Here is a 23,174-nt window from a genome sequence, read left to right as displayed (position 1 = left end):
TATTAGGAGAAACTTATGTTTATATAGATAGAGTTGAATAAATATAAAAAACACTGATTTTCAATTGTTGAGGATAAAAAAAAATTGACAAATAATATTGATAGAAAAATTAAGTAGATTAATTTTCAAACCGGCCACACATTACAAGTTTTGAATATTTATTCTAAATAATCAAAAAGGGAGAAATTGATAGAAAAATTAAGTAAATTAATTTTTGGAACCGGCCAGACGAACTAAACAGAAGTTAACCTTCATGTGCAGGTACAGATCAAAACCGTATGAACCGGTTGGCGTATCAAAACCGGTTGCTACCATACTTCAAAGAAACCAGTTTCAAGTGATCAAGTCAAAGATCAGAGGAACCGGTTTTTACTTTCTCAAGCGACCGGTTAGCCAAGACAGAAACTTTCATTCCAACCGGATCATATTACACAAGACACAAAAACCGGATGGTTTCGAACAAAAGTCAGAAGATTCAAACTTCAAGAGTGACGTACCATGACGGAAGAAACGTGTCTTGAAAGAATAAAAGAAGATCAGATCCAATCGGAAGCATGCGAGGAAAGCAATGATGCTTTATTGATCTGAAGTTGACAACCGGAGGTGCATACCCAACACGTGTCCAAATCTGAAAACCGGCTTCGTCGTCTTCTGCTCAGAGCTGCCTGCATGACTGCCAAGTGTTAAGGAAAATGAAGCGTGCAAGCAATCTTTTCTGCACCGGCGTGATAACGATCAACCAATCCAGAAGAGAGAGAAGAAAGTAACCGTTGGCTACTTTCAGCTATAAAAGGAAGATCAAACGTCTTCATTTAATGCAAGTTACGAACACAGTTGAAAAGTCACGGATTACGAAAAGCATTAAGTTCTAGAGAGATAAACTGTTTTATTCCAAAACCGGTGTGTCTAAAACCGGAAGCCTTTTTGTGTTGTTGTGTTGAGTTGTTGTATTACATCAAAGAGTGAGTTTGGTGTAACCGGCGAGTAGCGAAGTTGGGCTCGACCGACAGTGTTGTTGTAACTCTAAGAGTTAGTGGAGATCCTTCTCATAACCTGAGAAGAAGGGGTGACGTAGGAGGGTTTGCTCTGAACATCCATAAACAAATCCTTGTCTCGTGTTCTTTCCTTGCTTTCATTTCTTGCTTTCTTAACGTAAACCTCAAACTAATCATACTCCTAAAACCGGTCACTCACATCCATAAAACCGACTCCTCCTAAAAACATCATCTAAAGTCGCAAACGTTGCTTCAACCTAAAACAGACATTTCCGCCCTTGAACCCGGTTCAAGAGTCCGTGACAGTTTGTGTAGTGCTGAGAACGGTTTTAGTCTCTAACCGGACTATCACCAAAATGTAGTGTGTGTTGTAAGCGGCCACCCTTCCTGAAACCGGAAACACCCCGGTCCTCCAAAGGTGTCCCCGATCCTAACAAATATTAGGGATTTATAATTAAAAAATGTTAATATATTATACATATAATAAAAGTATATTATAAATAATAATGAAAGAGATAAATAAAGATTAATATATGATATATAATAAAAATAAATATTATGATATAATAACTAATATGTTATATATAATATTAAAAATATAAAAATATATATTAATATAATATATATATATATATATATATATATAATAAAAGTAAATACTAAGGAGGTAATAATGAGTATATTGTATATAATATTGAAAAAGATAAAAAAAAACCGTTAATATATTATATATAATAAAAGTATATAATATATATAATATTAAAATATATATATAAAAAAAAAATTATTATATATAATTCAATTTTGGTTCAAGCTTTCGAGTCGAGTCAAGCTTTTGGGTAATATAGTCGAGTCGAACTCGAGCTCAAATTTTTAAGCTCGAGTTTGAGTCGAGCTAATAAATACTTAATCGAGTCAAGTTCGAGCTCTAACAAGCTTTAGTTCGGCTCGGCTCATTTGTAGCCCTACACACGATACATGATTTCATTTGTTAAACAATGCCGTATGATCTTCGATGTCCGTTGTTGCAACTCTTCCCAATCTTTGTCCTCCATTCCTGTTCATATTTCAGCACACAAGACTTTCAATATTCTTTGTTGCGTCAATAGATCTTTAACTCTTGTTTGCCATAGATAAAAATTACATGTTCCATTGAACTTTCCAACTTCAAATCTGGTACTAAAAAAAATCTCAACACGCTCAAATATTCACTTTGAACGACAAGCCAAACATCCAACAAAAATCAAACAAGTCCAAAATAAAGCTAAACTAAGCCTCAAGAACTTGTTGGATTCTGGAATCAAATAAGCTTTTTGCTTATTTTGACACACAAACATGACCTAAATCATGGAAGCCCTAAGCTTTCTAATTTATTTCTCTCTCGTTTGTCGTGTTTTGCTGCTACTACCTTCTCTCTTTTTTTAAAAAAATATATCTTCATATATCTATTTTTCTATGGATTAAAAAAATAAATTTAAAAATCTTCCTTTTTCCTTCAAATTATGTCGATCTATTTCCAGCAACAGAGAAAAATTAAAAACCATATTTTTTAGCTTTTCACCGACTAACAAAGAAGATGCCAACTTTTTCTTACCGTTGCTGAAATTCATCTTCGTCTTGAAGCTTCGACTAGTTAAACAAGCTTCATAATTTCTTCTCCACCACCGCTGTCGATCTATTCTGAAAATCAAAACCCGAACGCAGAACACATCTTCCTCTCTAATTAGTTTAGGTTATATCTCAATAGCACTTTGATACCACTTGTTGATTCGAGTAACCACGTAAACAATTAACAATAAAAAAATAAAATACAAGATATAATGAAGTTCGGTCAAACTACTTACATACTCGGGAGTGTCGTTAAATATATTATTTCACTTTTAGTGTTAAAATCCTATATTACATGGTATTTATAGAGTAGCCCGTTAGTCACAAAGATTAAACTACTTTAAGCCCAACCCATTAACTCTGAACTTAATTAGCATGTGTTTATAAATCAAATACACAACAAATCTCGTGAAGCCTCAAACTTTTAATGAGTGGTCAAATGAAATGTGCAACTCTTTCTCTCATCTACCAAAGGAGCCATTTGAGGTTCCCAATATGGAGGAGCACCATGTCGAGGAACATGAGTGTATCCTAAAATAGATAAATTATGGAGACCCCTACAAACTAATTCCCAAATATATATAGTGGAAACTGGAAAACCTTGAGGTCAACCCTTGGTCTGTTCCCGGGTTGGGTTAGGGGAACATTGAAACGATTACCTTCGCGGATCTAAACATGGGTTCTCTAGTTTATCAAGCACATTTTAAAAATATATGTTATATTAAGAATTTATACAAAATTTGACTTCCAAAATGGACCACACTAAATTAATTCATTAGTAAAAATCATCTTAAGAGATCAAAATGTCACATATTCGATTTTATTTAAAAACGTTTTGAGTTTAAATGAGAATCATGCTTATAAGATGTCAGGCTAGTTCTCTTATATATTAAAATTTGACATTGATAATTAATTATATGAACATTTTGGATTTCACATTAGTGCACCCACACGAGAAATGCCTCCTGTGTTCCTTGTAAAATGATTTAATATATGATAAATTAGAGCGTCCAAACAATTAGAAGCACCTTGTTGGAGTATTTATTTGATGTATGGGTGAGAAGTGAGCACATGGTGGGGCCACTTGATCTGTATCTTGACTTTACGGTTTGCGACGCCACTTTAGCAGGCCAATTCCCTCCTCCCAACTCTCTTTCCAAGCGCGTCATTCACACATCACTTTTTTTTCTATATTATATTATTATTATTATTATTTCAAAGTATTGAAAATATATGGCTATTACAAGGTCAAAACTTTGGGTAAGCCAACAAAGCCCTCGACTAGTGCAGCTGATCTCATCGCAGCCTACTTATTAAAGTAACTAAGGTATTTAGTTAAATTTATTATAATTTTAAATATAAAATAGTATAGCTTAGTAGTTAAAAATAAAATATTAAAATTTTTAAATAGTTATAGTTCAAATTAAAAAAAAAAAAAAAACTAATAAAATTAGACTTAGGATAAAAAAAAAATATATATAATTTTTTTTTATCATGAATGGGACAGTCTGAAATTCAGGGCCCACTGTGCTAATCACCACAACCCTTAGCAAAAAAAAAAAATTAATAAGTTTTGAAATATAAGGTTTTTTTTCTTTATTCTGCAATAAATTACAATAAACTAAATTAAACTACTTAATTTACTTTTTTTCAACCCAATGCCTTTACAGAAGAAACAAAGTATGCTGGCCAAATAAGTCAGATCTTGATTAATATGTTTATTTTACACTAAAATCAAGTATTATAACCAACTGAATTGATGTAAGGGTCATGTCATTTAAAAAAAAATATGAGATCACTTTTAATTTAAAAAAAAAATAAAAATATAATTCAATATTTTGTTTATTTAATTATTAAAAAAATAATAAAACTTACTTTTATTAACTCATTTTATCCAAAATATTCTAGTTATTTTTTTAAGTCAACTCTAAAACTTTTCAAGCTCATCCCAAGTATAAGGTCCGTCCTAATTATAATTCATCATACATTATTTTGATTGACATTACTTTTCTAACTAGAATCCTTTTTACAAAATCTGCACATTATACTATATATTTATATTTATTTACTTGTTTATTTGTTTTGTTAAGTCAATTAAAAAGATATTTATTTATTTTTTAAAATTATTTATTTATATTATAAATAATAATTATGACACAAAATAAAAAAAATTCGGGATCGATTTCTGAATAATTGAATTGAAACATTTCTGAATAAGTAAATCTAAAAAAACATCCGCACATATATTCTAACGGGACAAATCTAAAAACATAATATATTTTAAAGGGACAATTTCAAAAAACATCATTGACAGGGAAGGGGAATTGTAGGAGAAAATAGAAAAGAAAAAAGTGTAAGGAAAATAAAAAAAAATTATTTTATTTTTTTAATCAATATTACGTCCAAAATTGTTTTCTTTCTCATTCCTTTTTCAAATTCAATCTTCTCATCTTTCTCGCATTATAAATGATACTAAAAAAAATTGAAGGTTCAAGATTTCAATTTAAAAAATATTAATAATCTCAATTCATATTATGTATAGGCATCATTCTAAGAACTTGTTTCATGGTTGATGGATTTTTTATTAATTAAAAAAAATCTTATTGGATAGAAAAGGAGAAGTTATTTATAATTTTAATTAATTGAATTATTATAGTATTTTATTATTAAAATTTATAAAATAAGAATAAAAATATTTAATATTTTAATGGTTAAACTAAATAATTAAAAAAATATGATAAAATTGTGTTTTATTATTTTTTTTTGACAAAGGTACGTGTATATTAAAAATAATGAAAATCGTTTAAACAAAACGACAAAAACATGACATCAACATAAAACAAAAACTAAAAAATAAAAAACGTTACTCAATAGGTTATCAAACTCATAAGTCCTCGAGAAGAACGATTAACTCCCCGACGGATTCTATTGACTTTCCGGAATGAATCTGATACAAGGGGAAAGAATATTAGAGTTATTGATAGAGTAGTATAAATAGAGTATTGATTGTTTAGAAATGTTATGAAATAATTTAGTTAGAAATTCTATCTCTTCCTTATTGTATTTATCCATATCAGTTAGGGTTCTTTCTCCCTTCATCAATTCATCACTCCTTATCTCAATATAATTCAAGATTTATACCTAATTCTACTACAAGGTATAACATAATCCCAGAAAGCATAATAATAATAACATTATGTGAAAAATAATGAGAGAAAAACTCTAGAGATACGATCGGCACGATCGACACGAACGACACGATCGACACGAACGGCACGATCGTCACGAACGACACGATTCGCAAAAATGGCACGATTGACATAGCCGCGGAATCCCCTATTTCGCAAGCGCTACTAGGGTTTTAATCGTACAGATCGCGCTTCGTTGTATTCGACGCGACACGAGCAACACAGTCAATACCGCACAATCGAAGTCAAGATCGACACAAACAATACAATCGCAACGAACGGCACGATCGGCAGTGTCGCAGAAACCCTGTTAGATCATTCACAAGCGCCGCTAGGGTTTTAACCGTTCTAATCGCGCATCGCGATAAACGCCGTTGTTTGAATCCATCTGCTTTTGTCATTTCAAATCAGGAAACATGGAAGCTTCAGCAATAGAGAATTTTTCTTCTTTGTCAACCTTTGGCTCAAGCCTGGCCAATTCTCTTAGACCATCTCCAACCGAAAAACCCATTTTCAAACTCATTTTGGTGTAAATGTCACATTAAACAGTAATTCTACTCCAACCGAAAAACCCATTCTCAAACCCAAAAGAATATTCTTATAATATTCTTTCTTACATCAACTTTTACAACTTTTTAATATCACCCATATCTTTAACAAACTTATAAATTACACCACAATATTATAATATCATCCAAATATTTTAAACTTAAATATAAATTAATTATAAAAATTTATTAAAATAATATATATAATATATATATATTAAAGTAATTTTTTTTAATATTATTATAATTTTTTTAATTATATTATAAATTTATGTTATATAAAAAATATTATATAAATTAAATTAATAATTATATAAATAAACTTAATATAAAATATAACATAAAAATAAAATATAAATAAATAAAACATATAAATAAATAAAACATGTAAACAAATTAAAATATAAATAAATTATATAAGTAAGTTTAATATATAAAATTAATTAAGTAAAAGTTAAAGGACTAAAATGCAAAAAATATATGCGTTTGTGAACAGTAGCAACGCATATTTGCGTTTTTTGAAAAGGGAAAATGAGAAATCTCATTTTGGGTTTAGTTTTGCAGTTCGGTTGGAGGAGAAAACCAATTTTGGGTATGCGTTTCCAGTTCTGTTGGAGATGCTCTTAAACAGGCACCTAATATATCAAATTCATGTTTCACTCATCCAAAGAAAGTCCAAGATGCAGATAATCAACATAAAGGAAATATGGGCACATACCCCATTACGTCTCATAAAAACAAAGACACTCTGGCTAAAGAAGGAAAAGATGGAACCCCTGAATTCGTGAGCAAGAGAATAAATGTCAACTGTGGAAAAGCTCCAAGTATGCCTTCTTCTACTATAGCCTTCGATAATTCTGTTAAGATGAATGTCAACGGAGATAAGAGCAAAAATGAAATACATACTGATTGCCCAAATAAACAAACATTTTCAAATGAATTTGTTGTTGATTCTTTTGGGAATCAGAATCAATCCGATAAAACTGGTAAGTCACAAAGGAAAAAAGGAAAGCAAAATAAAACAGAGACGACCAACAAGAATAAAGAAATTACAGAGGAACAAAAGGAAAATAGTGTTGGTCTAGAAGAAATCAGGGTTGGAAACAAATGTCAGAATAATGCAGTAAACAAGAAAGCAATAGAAACAGTGGAAACCGAAGAGAAGGCAAAAGGCAAATGGAGGGTTAGTTTTAATGAGAGGGAAAACCTCAAAGGGCTGAGAAACCAAGTTTTAAGGATGTTGTTGCAAGCTAAGAATGAAGAAATGATTCTCAACAAAGAAAGGGTTCAACAAATCACTATTTAGGTAAATCTGCACTACCTCCAAGGTTGGAACCTTCTAAAAAAAAGGAGTATGACATTATTGTTAGCTGGTCCATCAACACAATGAAAGAATTGGCAAAATGTACCAAGACAAAGTTTTATACTCTGAAAAAGAACCCAAATTGTGAGGTTGATCAAGTCTGGAAAAAGAATCCAGACACAAAGCAGGGTCAAAACTTAGCAAAAGAAAGTGAAAACAAAATCCCAGAAAATGGACAGATTTTCCTAGGTGCGTTTAAAGCAAAGGTGGAAAAACTCGAAAATCCATTTGAGTTCAAGCTACCATCAAACGTGGAAGAAAAATGTGTTCGATCATGGGAACAGTTGATAGTGGATAATTATATTGAGAAAGAATCTGCCACTTTTGATGCCACCAAGGAAGAACTCATCAAGCAATGGGGAAAAGAAGGTCTAATGAAGGTCATATTTCCTAAAATTCAATCAAGAGGCTAATCTTGAGAAAATTTTAGAGTTGGGACAAACACACGTGGGGAAAGAATGCATGAAGATCGAAAAATGGAAGGAGGGTACGGACTATGACAATATTCCAAAAGAAACAGTGCAAATCTGGTTCAAGTTGCAAAATATCCCTCCCTACATGTACAACGCGGAAGCCTTAAGCTATTTCGCTAGCCTTCTAGGAAACCCGCTATACATGGACAAAATTACTGAGGAAAACAAAATTCTCACATATGCTAGGATGAGCGTTGAAGTTCAACCCAAAAGCGTTCTCCCCAACGAAATTACAGTGGTGAATCGAAAGGGAAATGCTACCAAGATGGGAATACACTATGAATGGTGACCGTACAGATGCGTGAACTGCAATACTTTTAAACATTCTATAATGAGATGCCCTAAATTAATGGCCAACCAGAAAGCAAACCAGAAATAACAAATGAAGAATGGAGAAGCTAAGAAACAAAAGATTCCTAGTATAAATGAAACAGTTGTGAAAAAACAAGCAGCAAAAGAAAGCAATGCCAAAGGGAAAGATATTCAGAATTCGGGTGAAGGAACAAAATGAAATCAAACTCAAGAAGAGGGAAGTAAGAAAGGAAATAAAATTGATGAAACAAGGAATTCTGAAGAAGATAAACTTAAATGTAAAGAAGAGGAAGATGCAGAAGATTAAAGCAAAGATACAACAGAGGAGAAGGAAACTAAGGTTGTTGATCCTCAAACACGGAAAACTGAAGCAGAGAAAAGTAGTGACAAAAATCTTGAAATCCTAAAAAAAATACATTTTATTATGTTAGTACGAGTTCATATAGAGGAAGATTAAACAATAAGAGCAAACATACATCATTATCTGCTTCAATTCAATCTCACTTCATGAAGAACGAGAGAAGATTGGACGTGGAAGAAGGCAATATGGTCAAAAGGAAGATATGGAGACAACATAGGTTGAGATAGCTAGATTGTAGTCTTTATTCATTTTAATTTGTGTTTTGTAATGTGATTTGACTGCCACCATTCAGAAACTTTTGGGTCTTTTGTTTGTCATCTTACAATCAAAACTAGGGTTTGTCTAGTTTTGATTATTGACCCCTCCCACTTTTGGGTTTTTTTAATTAAATGGTGTTAAACCGTTTTCCCAAAAAAATAATAACATTATGAATGATACGCATCGGACGACTACGATCAGTGAAAGTTCGACAATTTCTCTCTAACTAGGTAGCCCACCAAAAAATAATTAGGATGATAACCCGATTATGTATGTTGTTATATTAGGCGCATCAATCCAAATTTCTCAACAGCTACCCAAAGACTCGGGCATCACCCAATGAATCCCAGTGACACTCCACAAAAGACTACATATACTAGTCACCCATCGACAATGCAAAAGTAAGTGAGTTGTCGATTCAACCCTCTCATGACACATACGACAATGACTAACCATAATACAACATTTTTTATGCACATACCATCCTTAAGAATTTCTCCGTGAATAACGCTACATCCAAAGAACGAGATCTTAGATTAAATATTTGACTTCAAAAGTTTCTCCCAACAAAAATTATATGAACTCATCTTAGCAAACAACTTGTAATATTGTCCCACATAAAAACTATCAATGTTTTGTCAACGCATAACATTTTGTTTAGACGAACACTTGTGTTTTATAAAAAAATTCAACAACAAAAGAGCTACAAATGAGATAAAAATAAGAGAGAAATAAACTTTAATAAAAATATAATGAATCTCATCAGTAAGGGTTAATGTCGTTACTGAAAAACCAAAAAGTTGTTATTGATACTATAACGGGTTATAGTACTATTACCATTCGTTACCAAACGAACGTTACTATATTAAATAATATCAGTAACGACATTAGAGAGTTGTTACTGATACATATATCGTTCCCAATAACAATGTCGTTACTCATATATATCAATAACGACTCTCCCAATAGCAACGCCGTTACTTATATGTAATATATTCCGTTTTAATTTCGTATTATTAATATTTAACCATGTGAACAATATTAAATAACTATTTTTCAAAAACATTTATATAAATAAAAATGCTAATCAAATAATATTCAAAAATTATATTCAATCATCTCAATACACATTAAGTAGGAGGGGAGGGGAGGGCGGGATAATATCATGGTCATCTGTTCCCTCATCTCAATCATCTCATTCTACATTTGATCACCCTCTACCCGTGACTGATGTCTCTCAGCCTCACGCTCCTCTCGCATCTTTAACATCCCCGCTTCATGCTCCTCTCACATCTCTTCCTGTAGAGCCCGATTCTCATCACGTAACTGATGTGTGTCAATGCGTTGAGTGCTCAAAGAAATCCCCCGAGCATCTGCTCTAAAAGATGTAGGTCGTACGCCTGACTCCATACCCACAACTCAACCATGTCCTTGAGACCGAACACGTACTCCGTCAACTGTAGCTCAATCCTACTCGTACCTTCTTCTATAGTAGTGTGCAACGCAGACTACAAACACAATTAAATTTTGATTAGTACAAACACAAATTAAATTAAATTTATAAACACGACTTATCACTTTCTCAAAAACAATAGCGGGGACCTCCGGAGTTGGATCTTGCATAGTTGGTTTCTTTGAATGCGCGTGGAGAAATAGGTCAGCGAAATTAGGGGAGTGTCCAGTATTCACTGACTTTCAAGGAATGGAATATTTTCAAGCACCTTTCACTATTTCGGATAGCTCTGCAACCCTTTCATCATAGTTGAAGGTTCAACTGGGCGAATCAGCCCCACTATTTGTCTCCGTCCGGTAGTCCTCTCCTGTACAAATTCAATAACAGACATTATAAAAAAAACGAAAAAATATTAGAAATTTAATATTAAATGATAAAATGCACCAGTTGCCTCTTGACATAGAACCGTTATAGAAACTTCTTTACTACATGTAACGACACTCTCAAAAGCCGTTACAAATACCCACGTTTCGGAAAATGAATCGACAGAAGTCGTATTTGTAACGAGTTTTTAAAGTGCCGTTACATATAGTAAAGAAGTTTATGTAACGATTTTATTAAAAGCCGTTAAGAATACTCAAGTTTCAAAAAATGAATCGACAGACGTCGTATCCATAACGACTTTTTAAAGTGTCATTACACATAGTAAAGAGGTTTCTGTAACAGCATCTCTTAGTGCCGTTACCGATACCCTTGTTTCGAAAATCGGACAGAAAATTGTGGTATCAGTAACGACTTTTTTTAGCGCCATTATAGAAACTATACATCAGTAACAGTCCTATAACGCCGTTACAGATACTATGTATCAGTGACGGACTTATAAACTCGTTAATGATACTAAATATGTGTAACGACTCTATAAGCTCGTTATTGATATTCGTTACAAACAGTCTTTCTTTTCTTTTTTTTGGTCAAAACAAAAATAAAGAGCTTGATAGAAGGGGGAGGAAAACATTACATAAATGAGATTCAAGAAATTAATGGAGAGCCCAGCCAAAATTAGACACCCTAAAATTAAATGCATTGTGATTGGTGATAAAAACACAAATTAGTGTTCAATTAATTTTTGGTTGTGTTTCCTTTCTTTTCAAATCATGTTCCAATCACACCTATAAATACAGGGAACACAATATTTATTTGTAAAAAATTGTATTTATTTTTTCAAACAAAATATATGTATAAATATTTTATGTATATTTTAACTGTACAAAGACATTTAGATTCTTAAGGTTATTTTAATTTGTTGTTTCACCAAATTAAAAAAATGTTTCCAATCAATAATAATCTTCTTCAGCATTAAATAAACTACTACTTGTTAAACTTAATTACAACTGGAACTAACATAAGTTCATTAATTGGATCTCCAGATGTATAATATATATTCTCAAATCTCAGATGTACCTAAAATATATAGTTGTCATAATATTTGCAATTGTTAAAGATAGATAGCCGGATAGATATTGGGCTTGATCAACTTATTATTATATATACTATATCTTTGCTAGAGAAGACGACGGTGTAGATACTATAGATACTAGCCTCTTAAAACAACTCTTACAATTTCAAGTTACTTTTCAAAAATAAAATATAAACATTTATAAATAAAGTTTGAATCTCAATTTGAATATGAATATATTATAGGTCAGGTTTTAAATGTCTCATTAAACTTATTGTACTAATTTGATATTTTAGAGGAAGAAAAAAGTGAATTTTATTATTATAATTTAAAATAATATTTCATTAATTTGTAATGGTGATAAAAAAGGGTAATTAAGGAATTATGTTTTGATTAAAGATTTAATTTAAGATGATAAATAAATTCAAAAACAAAAATCCATTATGATGATCACATGGCTTTTGCCCTATGGTAGGTGGGTTAATATTTGTCATCGTGTGTGTGCTGTGTGTTGTGTGTGTGAGAGAGAGAAGAGCAGCAGCAAGCATCAATCCAAGCTTTTTGTGGCGGCATCTATCTATTTATCTATCCAGTTCTCACTCGACTTGGGGGGGTTGACCCGATTCTGATGGAATTTGTCCACTGATATCTCCAAGAACTCGTCGTCTCCTTCCCCCTCAAGTCAGTCAGTCAGTCAGTCAGTCTGTGTGTACCAAGGTAAACACATCTTATGTGGTTATTCCTCCGTCTTCATGTTTTCTCTCTCTCTCTCTCTATATATATATATATATATATATATATATCTGATATCTGCTTGCCTGATGATCTAAGAAGAAGTACTTTACTGAAATTATTGTGCTTAATTAATTAGGATCCAATTGCTAGACTTATTAGTGTTCTTGTTGTCAGATCAACTTGCAGAGGGAGGGGTTTATAATGTCTGCCGCCCACCTGTATTCTCTTTTTCTTTTCTTTTCTTTTCTTTTTTTAAAAAAAAAATATATATATATTTTTCTCAGTTAGTTAACATGATCAAATTATCATCAATTGATTGAAGGGACAAATCTACTAGAAAACTGATAGGGATGGCTGATTTTTATGATTCTCTTCTAGATCTTTTTAAACAAGTTGTAATCTCTAAGTTTCTCTGGTTTGTTTTGTTTTGTTTTGCTTGACAGACGACAGAGAGAGATTGTTGTGATATTTAACTATGAGTTCCTTGACATCTGAAGAACAACAACAAAGGGTATGTTATATGCTGCCACTGCCAGCCAATCTACGTACTTTATTTATTTAGACAGAAACACTCACTCCTAGCTTCGATTTGTGGATTTGTTTCAAAACAAATTGGTGCAGATTAATGAAGTGAGGAAGTTGCTAGGACAATTGCCAGATAAATCATGGGTTGCTGCATACTGCTGTGATGCCTCAATCTCTAGATACTTGAGGGCTAGGAACTGGAATGTTAAAAAGGCTACTAAGATGCTTAAAGATTCCTTGAAATGGAGGCTGGCTTACAAACCGGAAGAAATTCAATGGGTAAGAAATAAAATAAACCATTCAACTGGAAACAACAAAACTAATTAAGTTTATACAATCAATAATCATCCCTGATCCAGATCGATTATCAAAAACAGAAAGAACCCTTTTCCTTTCCTTTCCTTTCCTTTTGATTTATTTAACCTCACAATCGAATGAGTAGGATGAAGTTGCCCATGAAGCTGAAACGGGCAAAATCTACAGGTCGGACTATGAAGACAAGCAAGGGAGAACAGTTCTAGTTATGACACCAAGTCGCGAGGTTCTTCATCTTCTTCTTCTTCTTCTTTTTCAATTTGTTCAATATAATGGGTATATAGGCTATGCTATGCTATGCTATGCGTTAATTAGTTTTTGCCTGTTGTTGATGTGAATTAATGGATAATATATGCAAAATGCAGAATTCGAAAACAGTAAAGTCAAAGATCAAGTACCTTGTATATTGCATGGAGAACGCCATCATGAATCTGGCGGAGGAGCAGGAACAGATGGTCTGGCTAATAGACTTTCAGGGCTTCAACTTATCAAACGTGTCCCTTAAGGTCACACAAGAAACCGCCCATGTCCTTCAAAGCCATTATCCCGAAAGACTGGGTATTGCAATACTGTACAACCCTCCCAAGTTCTTCGAACCATTCTGGAAGGTAAGCTAATTTTCTAATTCCAATCCTATATATATATATATATATATGTGTGTGTGTGTGTGTGTTGGAGTTTGGAGATGATGGGAATTAAAACTTGTGAAATTACAGCTGGCAAAACCATTCCTAGAAGCAAAAACAGCTAATAAAGTGAAGTTTGCTTACTCGGACGATCCCAACAGCATGAAGCTAATGGAGGAAGTATTCGACTTGGAGAAGGTGGAGTCAAGCTTTGGGGGGAAAGTGGAGTCGAAGTTTGACATTGGTAAGTATGCAGAAAGGATGAGAGAAGATGACAAGAAGATGTCCTCTTTTTGGGGGGGAATTAGATCAACACTAGGGAATGATGATAATAACACTCACAAAACCACAGAGCCGGAGGAGGAGAAGGCAGTAGACATATTATCATCGTCTAATTCTCAAGACGTGCCAAATTAAGTGTAAGAGTTAAATATGATGAATTCCATAGACCTGTATTTGTAAACTGTAATTCAGAAATACATAATTATTGATCATTCTTCTCTGATCGATATCAGATTATTGCTGCTGAAGCTAGTTATATATAATAATAATAATAATTATAAATTTTGAAATTCTTATTTACTTCTGTGGGTATATGTAAATGTAATAATAATTGGAACTCATATTTCCAAGGGAGGGGGGGAATGAAAGGTGAATAATTTTAATGTGCTTGTGTACATCATATAATAAGCATATGGTGTACCAATAGTATAAAGAGAAAGAAAGAAAAAAGATGTTTGAAGAAGACGAGGAGGAGCATGAATGGATGGACATTAATTAATAGATCTGACCGTGGACCACAACCCTTTGAACGGAGGATTAGGCCAAGGGGATCAAGATGATGATCTAATGCAATTTCTCTTGCACTATTAATAATAATAATAATAAGCAATTGATGATGCAATAATTGCAGGGGAGATAGCGCCTTTTGCAGTGAGTGCAGACTGCAAACAACAACAACAAACAAACAAATGACACAAGAAGACAACAACAAGAGAGAATCCAAACCCTTACTCTAGAGACTCCTCTTTTGTGCTCTTTTCTTCTATATGGAATATCAATTCTAATTTAACCCCTCCAGGCTTTTATTTTATTGGATTGGCTCACTTTTGATGAATATATATACTATACTATACTATACTATACTATACTTAACACAAAACTACATTCAATATGGAAATTGTAATGTACTACTACTATACTCTATCTGAATGATGTCAACTACGTACACTTGTCAATAAGTGATTTGGAATTATAAATAAAATTAGACATAAACAATAATAATAATAATAACACTTGTCAACAAGAGTTTTGGAATTATAAATAAATTACACATACACAATAATAACTGTATGTACTTACATAATACATACCAGTTACTTCTTCTAGCCAGCCGCTATTATTTCCCTATACAGAATTTTCCGAATATGTTGGACAAGATTTCTTCCGATATATCATCTACCCCGCTTATCTGACCTAGTGCTAATGCAACTTCTCGCAGATCAATCGTCCAGAAGTCAAGAGGCAGCTCCTCCTCCATAGATCTCTTCAACCTCACTAGGGCTTCCTTGGTTCTAAGGAGTTGCTCCATTTGTCTCTGACATATTATTTTATCACCATTCAATTCCTCAACTTTCAAATTTCATGTTTAACAACAACAACAATAACTACGGAATTATAAAAAGATAAGGATTAATGATTTTCTTGTTAAGTTTTCTTTTCGAATAAATGGAAGCTAACCTGGTTGACAGTCCACTTATGCCCTCCAGAAGGAATACTATTGTTCAGACCTGAAATTGCTCTCTCCAGTTCATCTAGTCCTTGCCCAGAAATAGCACATGTGAAGACAGTCTTACTGAAAGGAGACGCCTCTCCATGTGCAGAAGAAGAAACAGTCCAATCAGACTGCCCGCACGGACCGGCATCTATTTTGTTGACTACAAGCACTAGCGGAGCAGAGGATCCAACTGCATCCTGTTGTTGTTGTATAAGTTAACAACGTAACACTACTGAACTCTCAACAAAGTTCAAACAGGAAAGATGTAGAAATTGTAAACAACAACAACAACAAAATAACTTGTGGACCTTATTTGCTTGAATCCTGTTGAGAAGTATAGAATCTTCACAAGTCCAGCCATCAACGGCACTTACAGTCAATAAGATAACATCAGCACCCATAGCAACAGCTTCCGACCTCTCAACCCCTGGGAATCCAATTTTAGAGGTGTTGAATGAATGCAGACATCACAAAAGTGCCAGTTAAGAATAGTAGGATTTTCAAGAACTCACCAATCTTCTCTACAATATCATTAGTTTCTCTGATGCCTGCTGTATCGAGAAGGGTAACAGGGATACCATGCACAGTAATGCTGGCTTCTATTACGTCCCGTGTGGTTCCAGCAATATCCGTAACTATTGCCCTCTCACTCTGCAAACTAAAACATATATAACCTTACCTTTTAAGAAGCTAGCTGATAACATGATGAAACTGCACAAGTGAAACACATACTTTGCTCCAAGCGTTCAAAAGACTGGACTTTCCAACATTTGGCCGACCAACTATTGCTATCTGCAGCATTATCAACATGAAACAAGTTAACATATCAAAATTGCTGGCGATTACATGCAGGTAGAGAACCGTTTACATCTTCCAATCTGGATAGAATATTCAAATCAAATGTCTGCTATAATTAACCCCATTGTTGGCAAAGCATGGCATATATGTTATGAGTAGAGGAAGAAGATGCTGGTTAACAAAGACAAGAAGCAAGATAATGAATGATCCATAAGAAAAAGGTAGATTATACACAGACAATAATACTAACTAATTTTTATGTGTTGATTACATTTCTGTGTATTTATACTATTATTGATCTCCATGATACCTGCAATCCAGTTTCTAGAAGTTTATCGTAATTGGCTGTTTCCAGTGCATTCTCAACATCTCTGGACATTGAATCGATTGTTTGCGTAAGCTGTTTCGAATCTAATGGTGGCATCTCGTCATCAAAATCCAAACGCGCTTCAATCTCCGTAAGCAACTCTATGCATTGCTTTCTAAGTGATTTAACTATAGAAGAGAATCCACCCTGTTATACAGAATAGATTAGTAGTCAACAACGTCCTGGAGATAACAGAAGCAGAAAACTATAAGCAGCATTTTCTTTGTTGGCGATAAAATACAGGAGGAGAAATGCCTGAATTCCCGCCAAAGCAGCTTCTGCAGCAGCCACGGATTTGGATGAAATAAGTTTCCCAACATTCTCAGCTTGAGAGAGGTCTAAGCGGCCGTTTAAGAAAGCACGAAGAGTGAATTCACCTAAAAAATTACACAAACAATTTTTTTTGATGAAGCGGGGGTATGTATACTACTACTAGTAGTACTACTAGACATGTATGTCGGGTGGCAATTCGATGAATAAAATACATATTGAAGACAAGGTTGGGAGTGGTAACCTACCTGGTTCTGCAAGCCTAGCACCAGCTTCGAGACAAGCCTTGAGCACGCGACGCAGGCACACGTCACTACCGTGACATTGCAACTCGACCACATCTTCCCGTGTGTAGGATCTGGGAGCCAACATGGGCACCAACAAGATCTGAATGAATGAAGCCGTAAGTTTTGCTCATTCTTAAATAACAAATAAATAATAGATGGCTACACTAACTATAAGATATGCTTGCTGCATTTGAGAGAGAGTGTGTGTGCGTGGACCTCGTCAATTAGATTCCCGTTCTGATCCAAAACGACGCCGTATTCCACAACATGGCTAGTAGGTTTCCAAGAAGCAGATGTAGACACGTTCGTGGTTCGGGCAGGACGAAAGAGACGAGCTGCAATAAGTAGGGCGGATGGACCGGACAAGCGAACGATCCCGACGGCGCTTGGCGGACCACCTAAAGAAGTGACAATAGCTGCAATGGTAGTAGAGCTGGGAAATTGGTCAGAATCTAATAATCGGAATCGTTCATCTCTGGTGAGCACGAGAGTCTTGTCTGCATTAATTTGAAATGAGAGACGATTAGTATTGGAATTTGAATAGAGGAAGAAGAGTGAGAGAGAGAGAAAGAAAGCAACCTTGAGAGGAGATAATAGGGGATTTAGATAAATGCGTTTTAGTGGTGGTGGAAGAAGAGAAGAGGAGGAGAGAAAGCCTTTTGGAAGTGAAGACAGAGAAACCGGGAGGAGGAAGCAGAGAAGAGCATAACAAAGTGTTGTTGGGTCTTGAAGAAACGCAGCAGCAGCAGCAGCCGCGGAAGACCACTTTTGAGAAAAGACCCATTCCCGACCGACGAGTACCTATAGCTGCTTCTTCCCCTCTCCAACGCACAATTCCAATCCAAGATAGAACGAACTCACCCTTCTTCTTCTTATTATTATGATTAGGTTTCGCTTAATGTTTTTATTTTTATAATATATATTTATTGCCATGAGATTTATGTACTTAGGGCATTTCCTAAATTAATTTTTTTTTATTTATTTTTAACTAAAGTGAAAAGAAAAAAAAAATTTGTATGTACCAATAGGTAATAGGGTTTAATAATTTAAAATTTAAAAATATTAATAAGGGTAAAATGACATTTTAAATAAAGAAATGAAGTGATTGAAAAGATTGAAGTGATGGGGAGGAGGAGAGAAAAAACCAAATTTAATAAAAAAAAAAATAAATAGGACATGCACTTAGTTAATTTTAGGAATTAAAAAGATATTGAATCATTAATGAGAACTAGCATGTATTGCATTTGCACGAGTAATAATATAAAAAATCGTGAAAAAAATATTACAGTAAAATTTTTATGGGCGGGTCAACCCACAATTCGACCTAAGTATTCAATTACTCTCACATATATCCAAATTAACCACAACTCTCGACCCGGCAATCCGGACACTTTAAAAATTAAACATCATTATATATATAGAGAGAGAGATTAGTTAGTTAAAAAGTTGAATATATATATATATAGATTATTTAGTTAAAAAGTTGAACTTGTATTGTTAAAATGTCACGCGTTTATCAAATTTTGGGTTGAATTTAAAATATAAAATGTTTTAAAGCCTAGTTGGTTAAAAGATTGTATTTGTTTTGTTAGGTTGCAAGTTCAAACCATACCTATAGCATTTTTAATTTTATTTTTAACCGTTTTAAGTTTATGGGCGGGTCAACCCACAATCCGACCCAAGTATCCATTACTCTCACATATATCCAAATTAACCACAGCTCTCGACCCGGCAATCCGGACACTTTAAAAATTAAGCATCATTATATATATATATATATATATATATATATATTAGTTAGTTAAAAAGTTGAACTTATATTGTTAAATGTCACGCATTTATCAAATTTTGGGTTGAATTTAAAATATAAAGTGTTATTAGCCTAGTTGGTTAAAAAGTTGTACTTATTTTGTTATGTTGCAAGTTCGAACCATACCTATAGCATTTTTAATTTTATTTTTAACTGTTTTAAGTTTATGGGCGGGTCAACCCACAATCCGACCCAAGTATCCACTTATTCTCACATATATCCAAATTAGCCACAACTCTCGACCCGGCAATCCGAACACTTTAAAAATTAAGCATCATTATATATATATATTATTTGAATAATGGAGGAGGAACATAATCCTTGTTGTTATGTTATTAGAAGACACATTATCTACACTTATAATAAATTTTATAATAGTTAATTAAAATTTATTGAGTTTATATTTGGTTTAGACTAGTTAATTAGAGTTTATTGAGTTTTGTATTTAGATTTATTGAGTGAACCACTATAAATCTGTCTTCTTGTGTTCTTATTTTTTTACATTTTTACAGATCGTTTCAAGCCTGTCAAATTTAGGGGATTCAAATCCTAACAACTGGTACCAGAGTTATTAGGCTAGATTTGAGCATTGGAAACGATGACAATCAAGAACAGTATAGGACACTGCATTGGAAGATTCGATGGAACAGATTATGCGTTCTGGAGGATAGAAATTGAAGATTACCTCTACGGAAAGAAGCTTCATGTTCCTTTGAGTGAGAAATCAGAGAATGTGGATGACGATGAATGAAAACTCATTGATAGACATGTTTTGGGAGTTGTCCAATTGACGTTAGCCAAGACGGTTGCTCACAATGTAGCAAATGAGAAGATCACCATGGGTATGATTAAATCTTTTTCTGATATGTATGAGAAACCATTTGCTAACAACAATGTACATTTAATGAAAATACTCTATTACTTAAAATGGTTGATGATACTTCTGTCACTACTCATTTAACACATTCAATACAAGTTTGAATCAATTGTTATCTGCTGAGATTTACTTTGGGATTAAGTTAGTGCCCTAATTTTATTAGCATCTTTACCAAATAAAAGAAACCTATAAGGGCATTAATTAGTAATTCAGTTGGAAATGCTAAGCTGAAATTTATTGAAGTATTTTTACTGAATAAGTTCGTAAAATTAATTATGGTGAAACGTTCAAAGGTTTTGTTCAGAATGTTGAAAACATGGGCAAATGTAATTATAGAAATTTCAACCGCGGTAAAAGTAAATCTATGTCGATGAATATGATGAGTCATTACATGTATGGGCGGACAATTTATTGCTGGAATTGTGATCAACAGAGTCATTTGAAGAAGAACTGCAAAGCACTAAATAAAATGATGATGATAAAAATGATGCAGCAAACGCAATTACAAAAACTATCACTGATGCGTTACTTCTGTCGGTTGATATCCCAATAGATTAATGAGTTTTAGACTCAGGAACATCTTTTCACACCACCCTCAATCAAAAATTAATGGAAAATTATGTGGCTAGAAACTGTGGAAAAATTTATCACGTAGATAGTGAGCCACTAGATATTGTTGGCATGGGGAATATCAAATCGAAGATGACAAACGGTTCTGTTTGGAAGATTAATAATGTGAGACACATTCCAAGTTTAATGCGCAATCTGAATTTTGTTACACAATTTGATTAAGAATGTCACAATTTTAGTTGTGGAAATGATACGTAGAAGGTGACCAAAAGAGAAATAGTCGTTCCTCGAGATCACAAAGCTGGAACGTTATACACGACTTCAACTTTTAGAGAAATAATTGTTGTTGTAGTTGATAACTCGAAGAATAGTGAGCTATGACATTGCAGGTTGGGCCATATGAGCGAAAAAAGGATGAAAATTCTTTTGAAAATGGTCAAATTACATAATTGAAGTCTGTTGAACATCAGTTATGCAAAAACTGCATTCTTGAAAACAGTAACGGGTAAGTTTCTTAAAAATTGGGAAGAAGCTCAAGAAAAAAAATGTTAAAGTTGGTACACACTGATGTGTGGGGACATGTACATATTTTTCTATTGATGAATCATACTACTACGTGACTTTTATAGATGATTCGACAAGAAAAGTATGAGTTTACTTTATGAAACACAAGTCTGGAGTATTTGTTATTTTCAAGACGTTGAAAACTTTGGTTGAAAAGTAAACAAACCAAAATGTTAAGTGTTTGAGATCCGACAACGGAGGTGAATATATCAATTCAGATTTTAGAAAGTATTGTGATGTTAATGAGATTAGTATGGTGAAGATTGTTGCCCGAATACTTCAAGAGAATGGAGTATCTGAACGGATAAATCGAATATTAAACAAGCGTGCTATAAACATGAGATTGCATGTTGGGATTCCTAAACCCTTCTAAACAGAAGTTATCAACATTGTTGTCTACTTGATAAATAGAGGACCTTATGTTCCTCTTGAATTCAGAATTCCTAAAAAACCTGAAACAACAAAAAAGGAAACATTTCTTATTTTAAAGTGTTTGATTGTTTATCATATGTTCATATTAATGAATGTGATACGAGAAAATATGATCCAAAGTCTAATAAATGTTTTTTCATTAATTATGGTGATATCGAGTTTGGTTATCGTTTCTAAGATAATCAAAATCGGAAGATTATTCATAATAGAAACATTATCTTCAATGAACAAGTTCTCTACAAAGATTGTGTTGGGAATACATCAGATAATGATTCCAAATTGGAAGAAACTGATATTGTCGATTTGGGAGATTTTTCTATTGAATATATACCGACTGTCGAAGAAGACCAATGTGATGTTGAAGACGAAATCGTTGAGAATGTGGCACTAGCAACAAATCAGCAAACACCGGTTATACAATTGAGAAAATCGTCAAGAAATCGAACCAGTTAAGAGGTAATCCCATCTTTAAACTATATCATGTTGACAGATAGAGGCGACCTGAATGTTATGAGGAAGCAATATAATATGATGAATCAGTTAAAGGGGGGTCTACAATGAAGGATTTGGGTGTTGTAAAACAAATCATTGGGATGAGAATTTTCAGGGATGAAGAAGTTCTCAAACTTTCACAAGAAGAATAAGTGAAGAAAGTTCTTAGTTTATTCAACTTATATGATGCAAGATCAATTACTACTCCCTTAGCTAGTCATTTCAGACTATCTAAAAATTAGTCGCCTTCAACAAATGATGAGAAAATTACATGATCACCGTTCTGTATGCCTTTGACATTGGTTGTATGCAATGGTTTGCACAAGATCAGACATAACAAATGCAGTGAGAGTTGTTAGTAGATCATGAGCAATCCGAATAGACAACATTGAGAAATAGTAAAGTGTATACTACGATACTTGAGAGGAAGTACATATCTCGATTTGTGTTTTTGAAAGTCTAATATGGGCTTGGAAGGATATGTTGATGCTGACAATGATGGTAATGAAGAGCACAACATGGTACATTTATATATACTTTGTAAAATACTGTAATCAGTTTGTTTCAAAATTGCAGAAGATTGTTGTTTTTTCTAATTGTGAGAGGCAGAGTATATTACTGTGATAGAGACTGTTAAGGAGATGATGTGGTTACAACACTTTTTACGAGAATTGAGTCAAGACTATGAGAGAAATATGTTACGATGCGACAGTC

General features: G+C 33.4%; 2 protein-coding genes across 3 annotated transcripts; one reads left to right on the top strand and one right to left on the bottom strand.

Annotated features, from left to right (window-relative positions):
• The first annotated feature begins 12,502 nt into the window (after positions 1 to 12,502).
• On the top strand, positions 12,503 to 14,725 carry LOC124930855 (phosphatidylinositol transfer protein 3-like). 2 transcript variants are annotated; one of them, XM_047471222.1, is made up of 7 exons: positions 12,503 to 12,732; positions 12,925 to 12,968; positions 13,194 to 13,261; positions 13,372 to 13,554; positions 13,718 to 13,816; positions 13,956 to 14,198; positions 14,307 to 14,725. In XM_047471222.1, the coding sequence occupies exons 3-7, from the start codon at positions 13,226 to 13,228 to the stop codon at positions 14,631 to 14,633; spliced, it is 888 nt and encodes a 295-aa protein (XP_047327178.1). In that variant the 5' UTR covers positions 12,503 to 12,732; positions 12,925 to 12,968; positions 13,194 to 13,225; the 3' UTR covers positions 14,634 to 14,725. The 2 variants fall into 2 exon arrangements, with proteins under 2 accessions (XP_047327178.1, XP_047327177.1); XM_047471221.1 differs by lacking the exon at positions 12,925 to 12,968.
• Positions 14,726 to 15,428: 703 nt separating this feature from the next.
• On the bottom strand, positions 15,429 to 18,589 carry LOC124932571 (tRNA modification GTPase MnmE). The gene is made up of 10 exons (XM_047473223.1): positions 18,295 to 18,589; positions 17,932 to 18,212; positions 17,677 to 17,815; positions 17,414 to 17,535; positions 17,102 to 17,305; positions 16,726 to 16,785; positions 16,506 to 16,644; positions 16,302 to 16,420; positions 15,957 to 16,190; positions 15,429 to 15,813 (listed from the first exon to the last, which is right to left on the bottom strand). The coding sequence occupies exons 1-10, from the start codon at positions 18,497 to 18,499 to the stop codon at positions 15,616 to 15,618; spliced, it is 1,701 nt and encodes a 566-aa protein (XP_047329179.1). The 5' UTR covers positions 18,500 to 18,589; the 3' UTR covers positions 15,429 to 15,615.
• Between the last annotated feature and the right edge of the window lie 4,585 nt (positions 18,590 to 23,174).

Source organism: Impatiens glandulifera, chromosome 3 (genome assembly GCF_907164915.1).
Source record: "Impatiens glandulifera chromosome 3, dImpGla2.1, whole genome shotgun sequence".
Lineage (NCBI taxonomy): Eukaryota > Viridiplantae > Streptophyta > Magnoliopsida > Ericales > Balsaminaceae > Impatiens > Impatiens glandulifera.
This window is presented reverse-complemented; position numbering and strand designations above follow the sequence as displayed.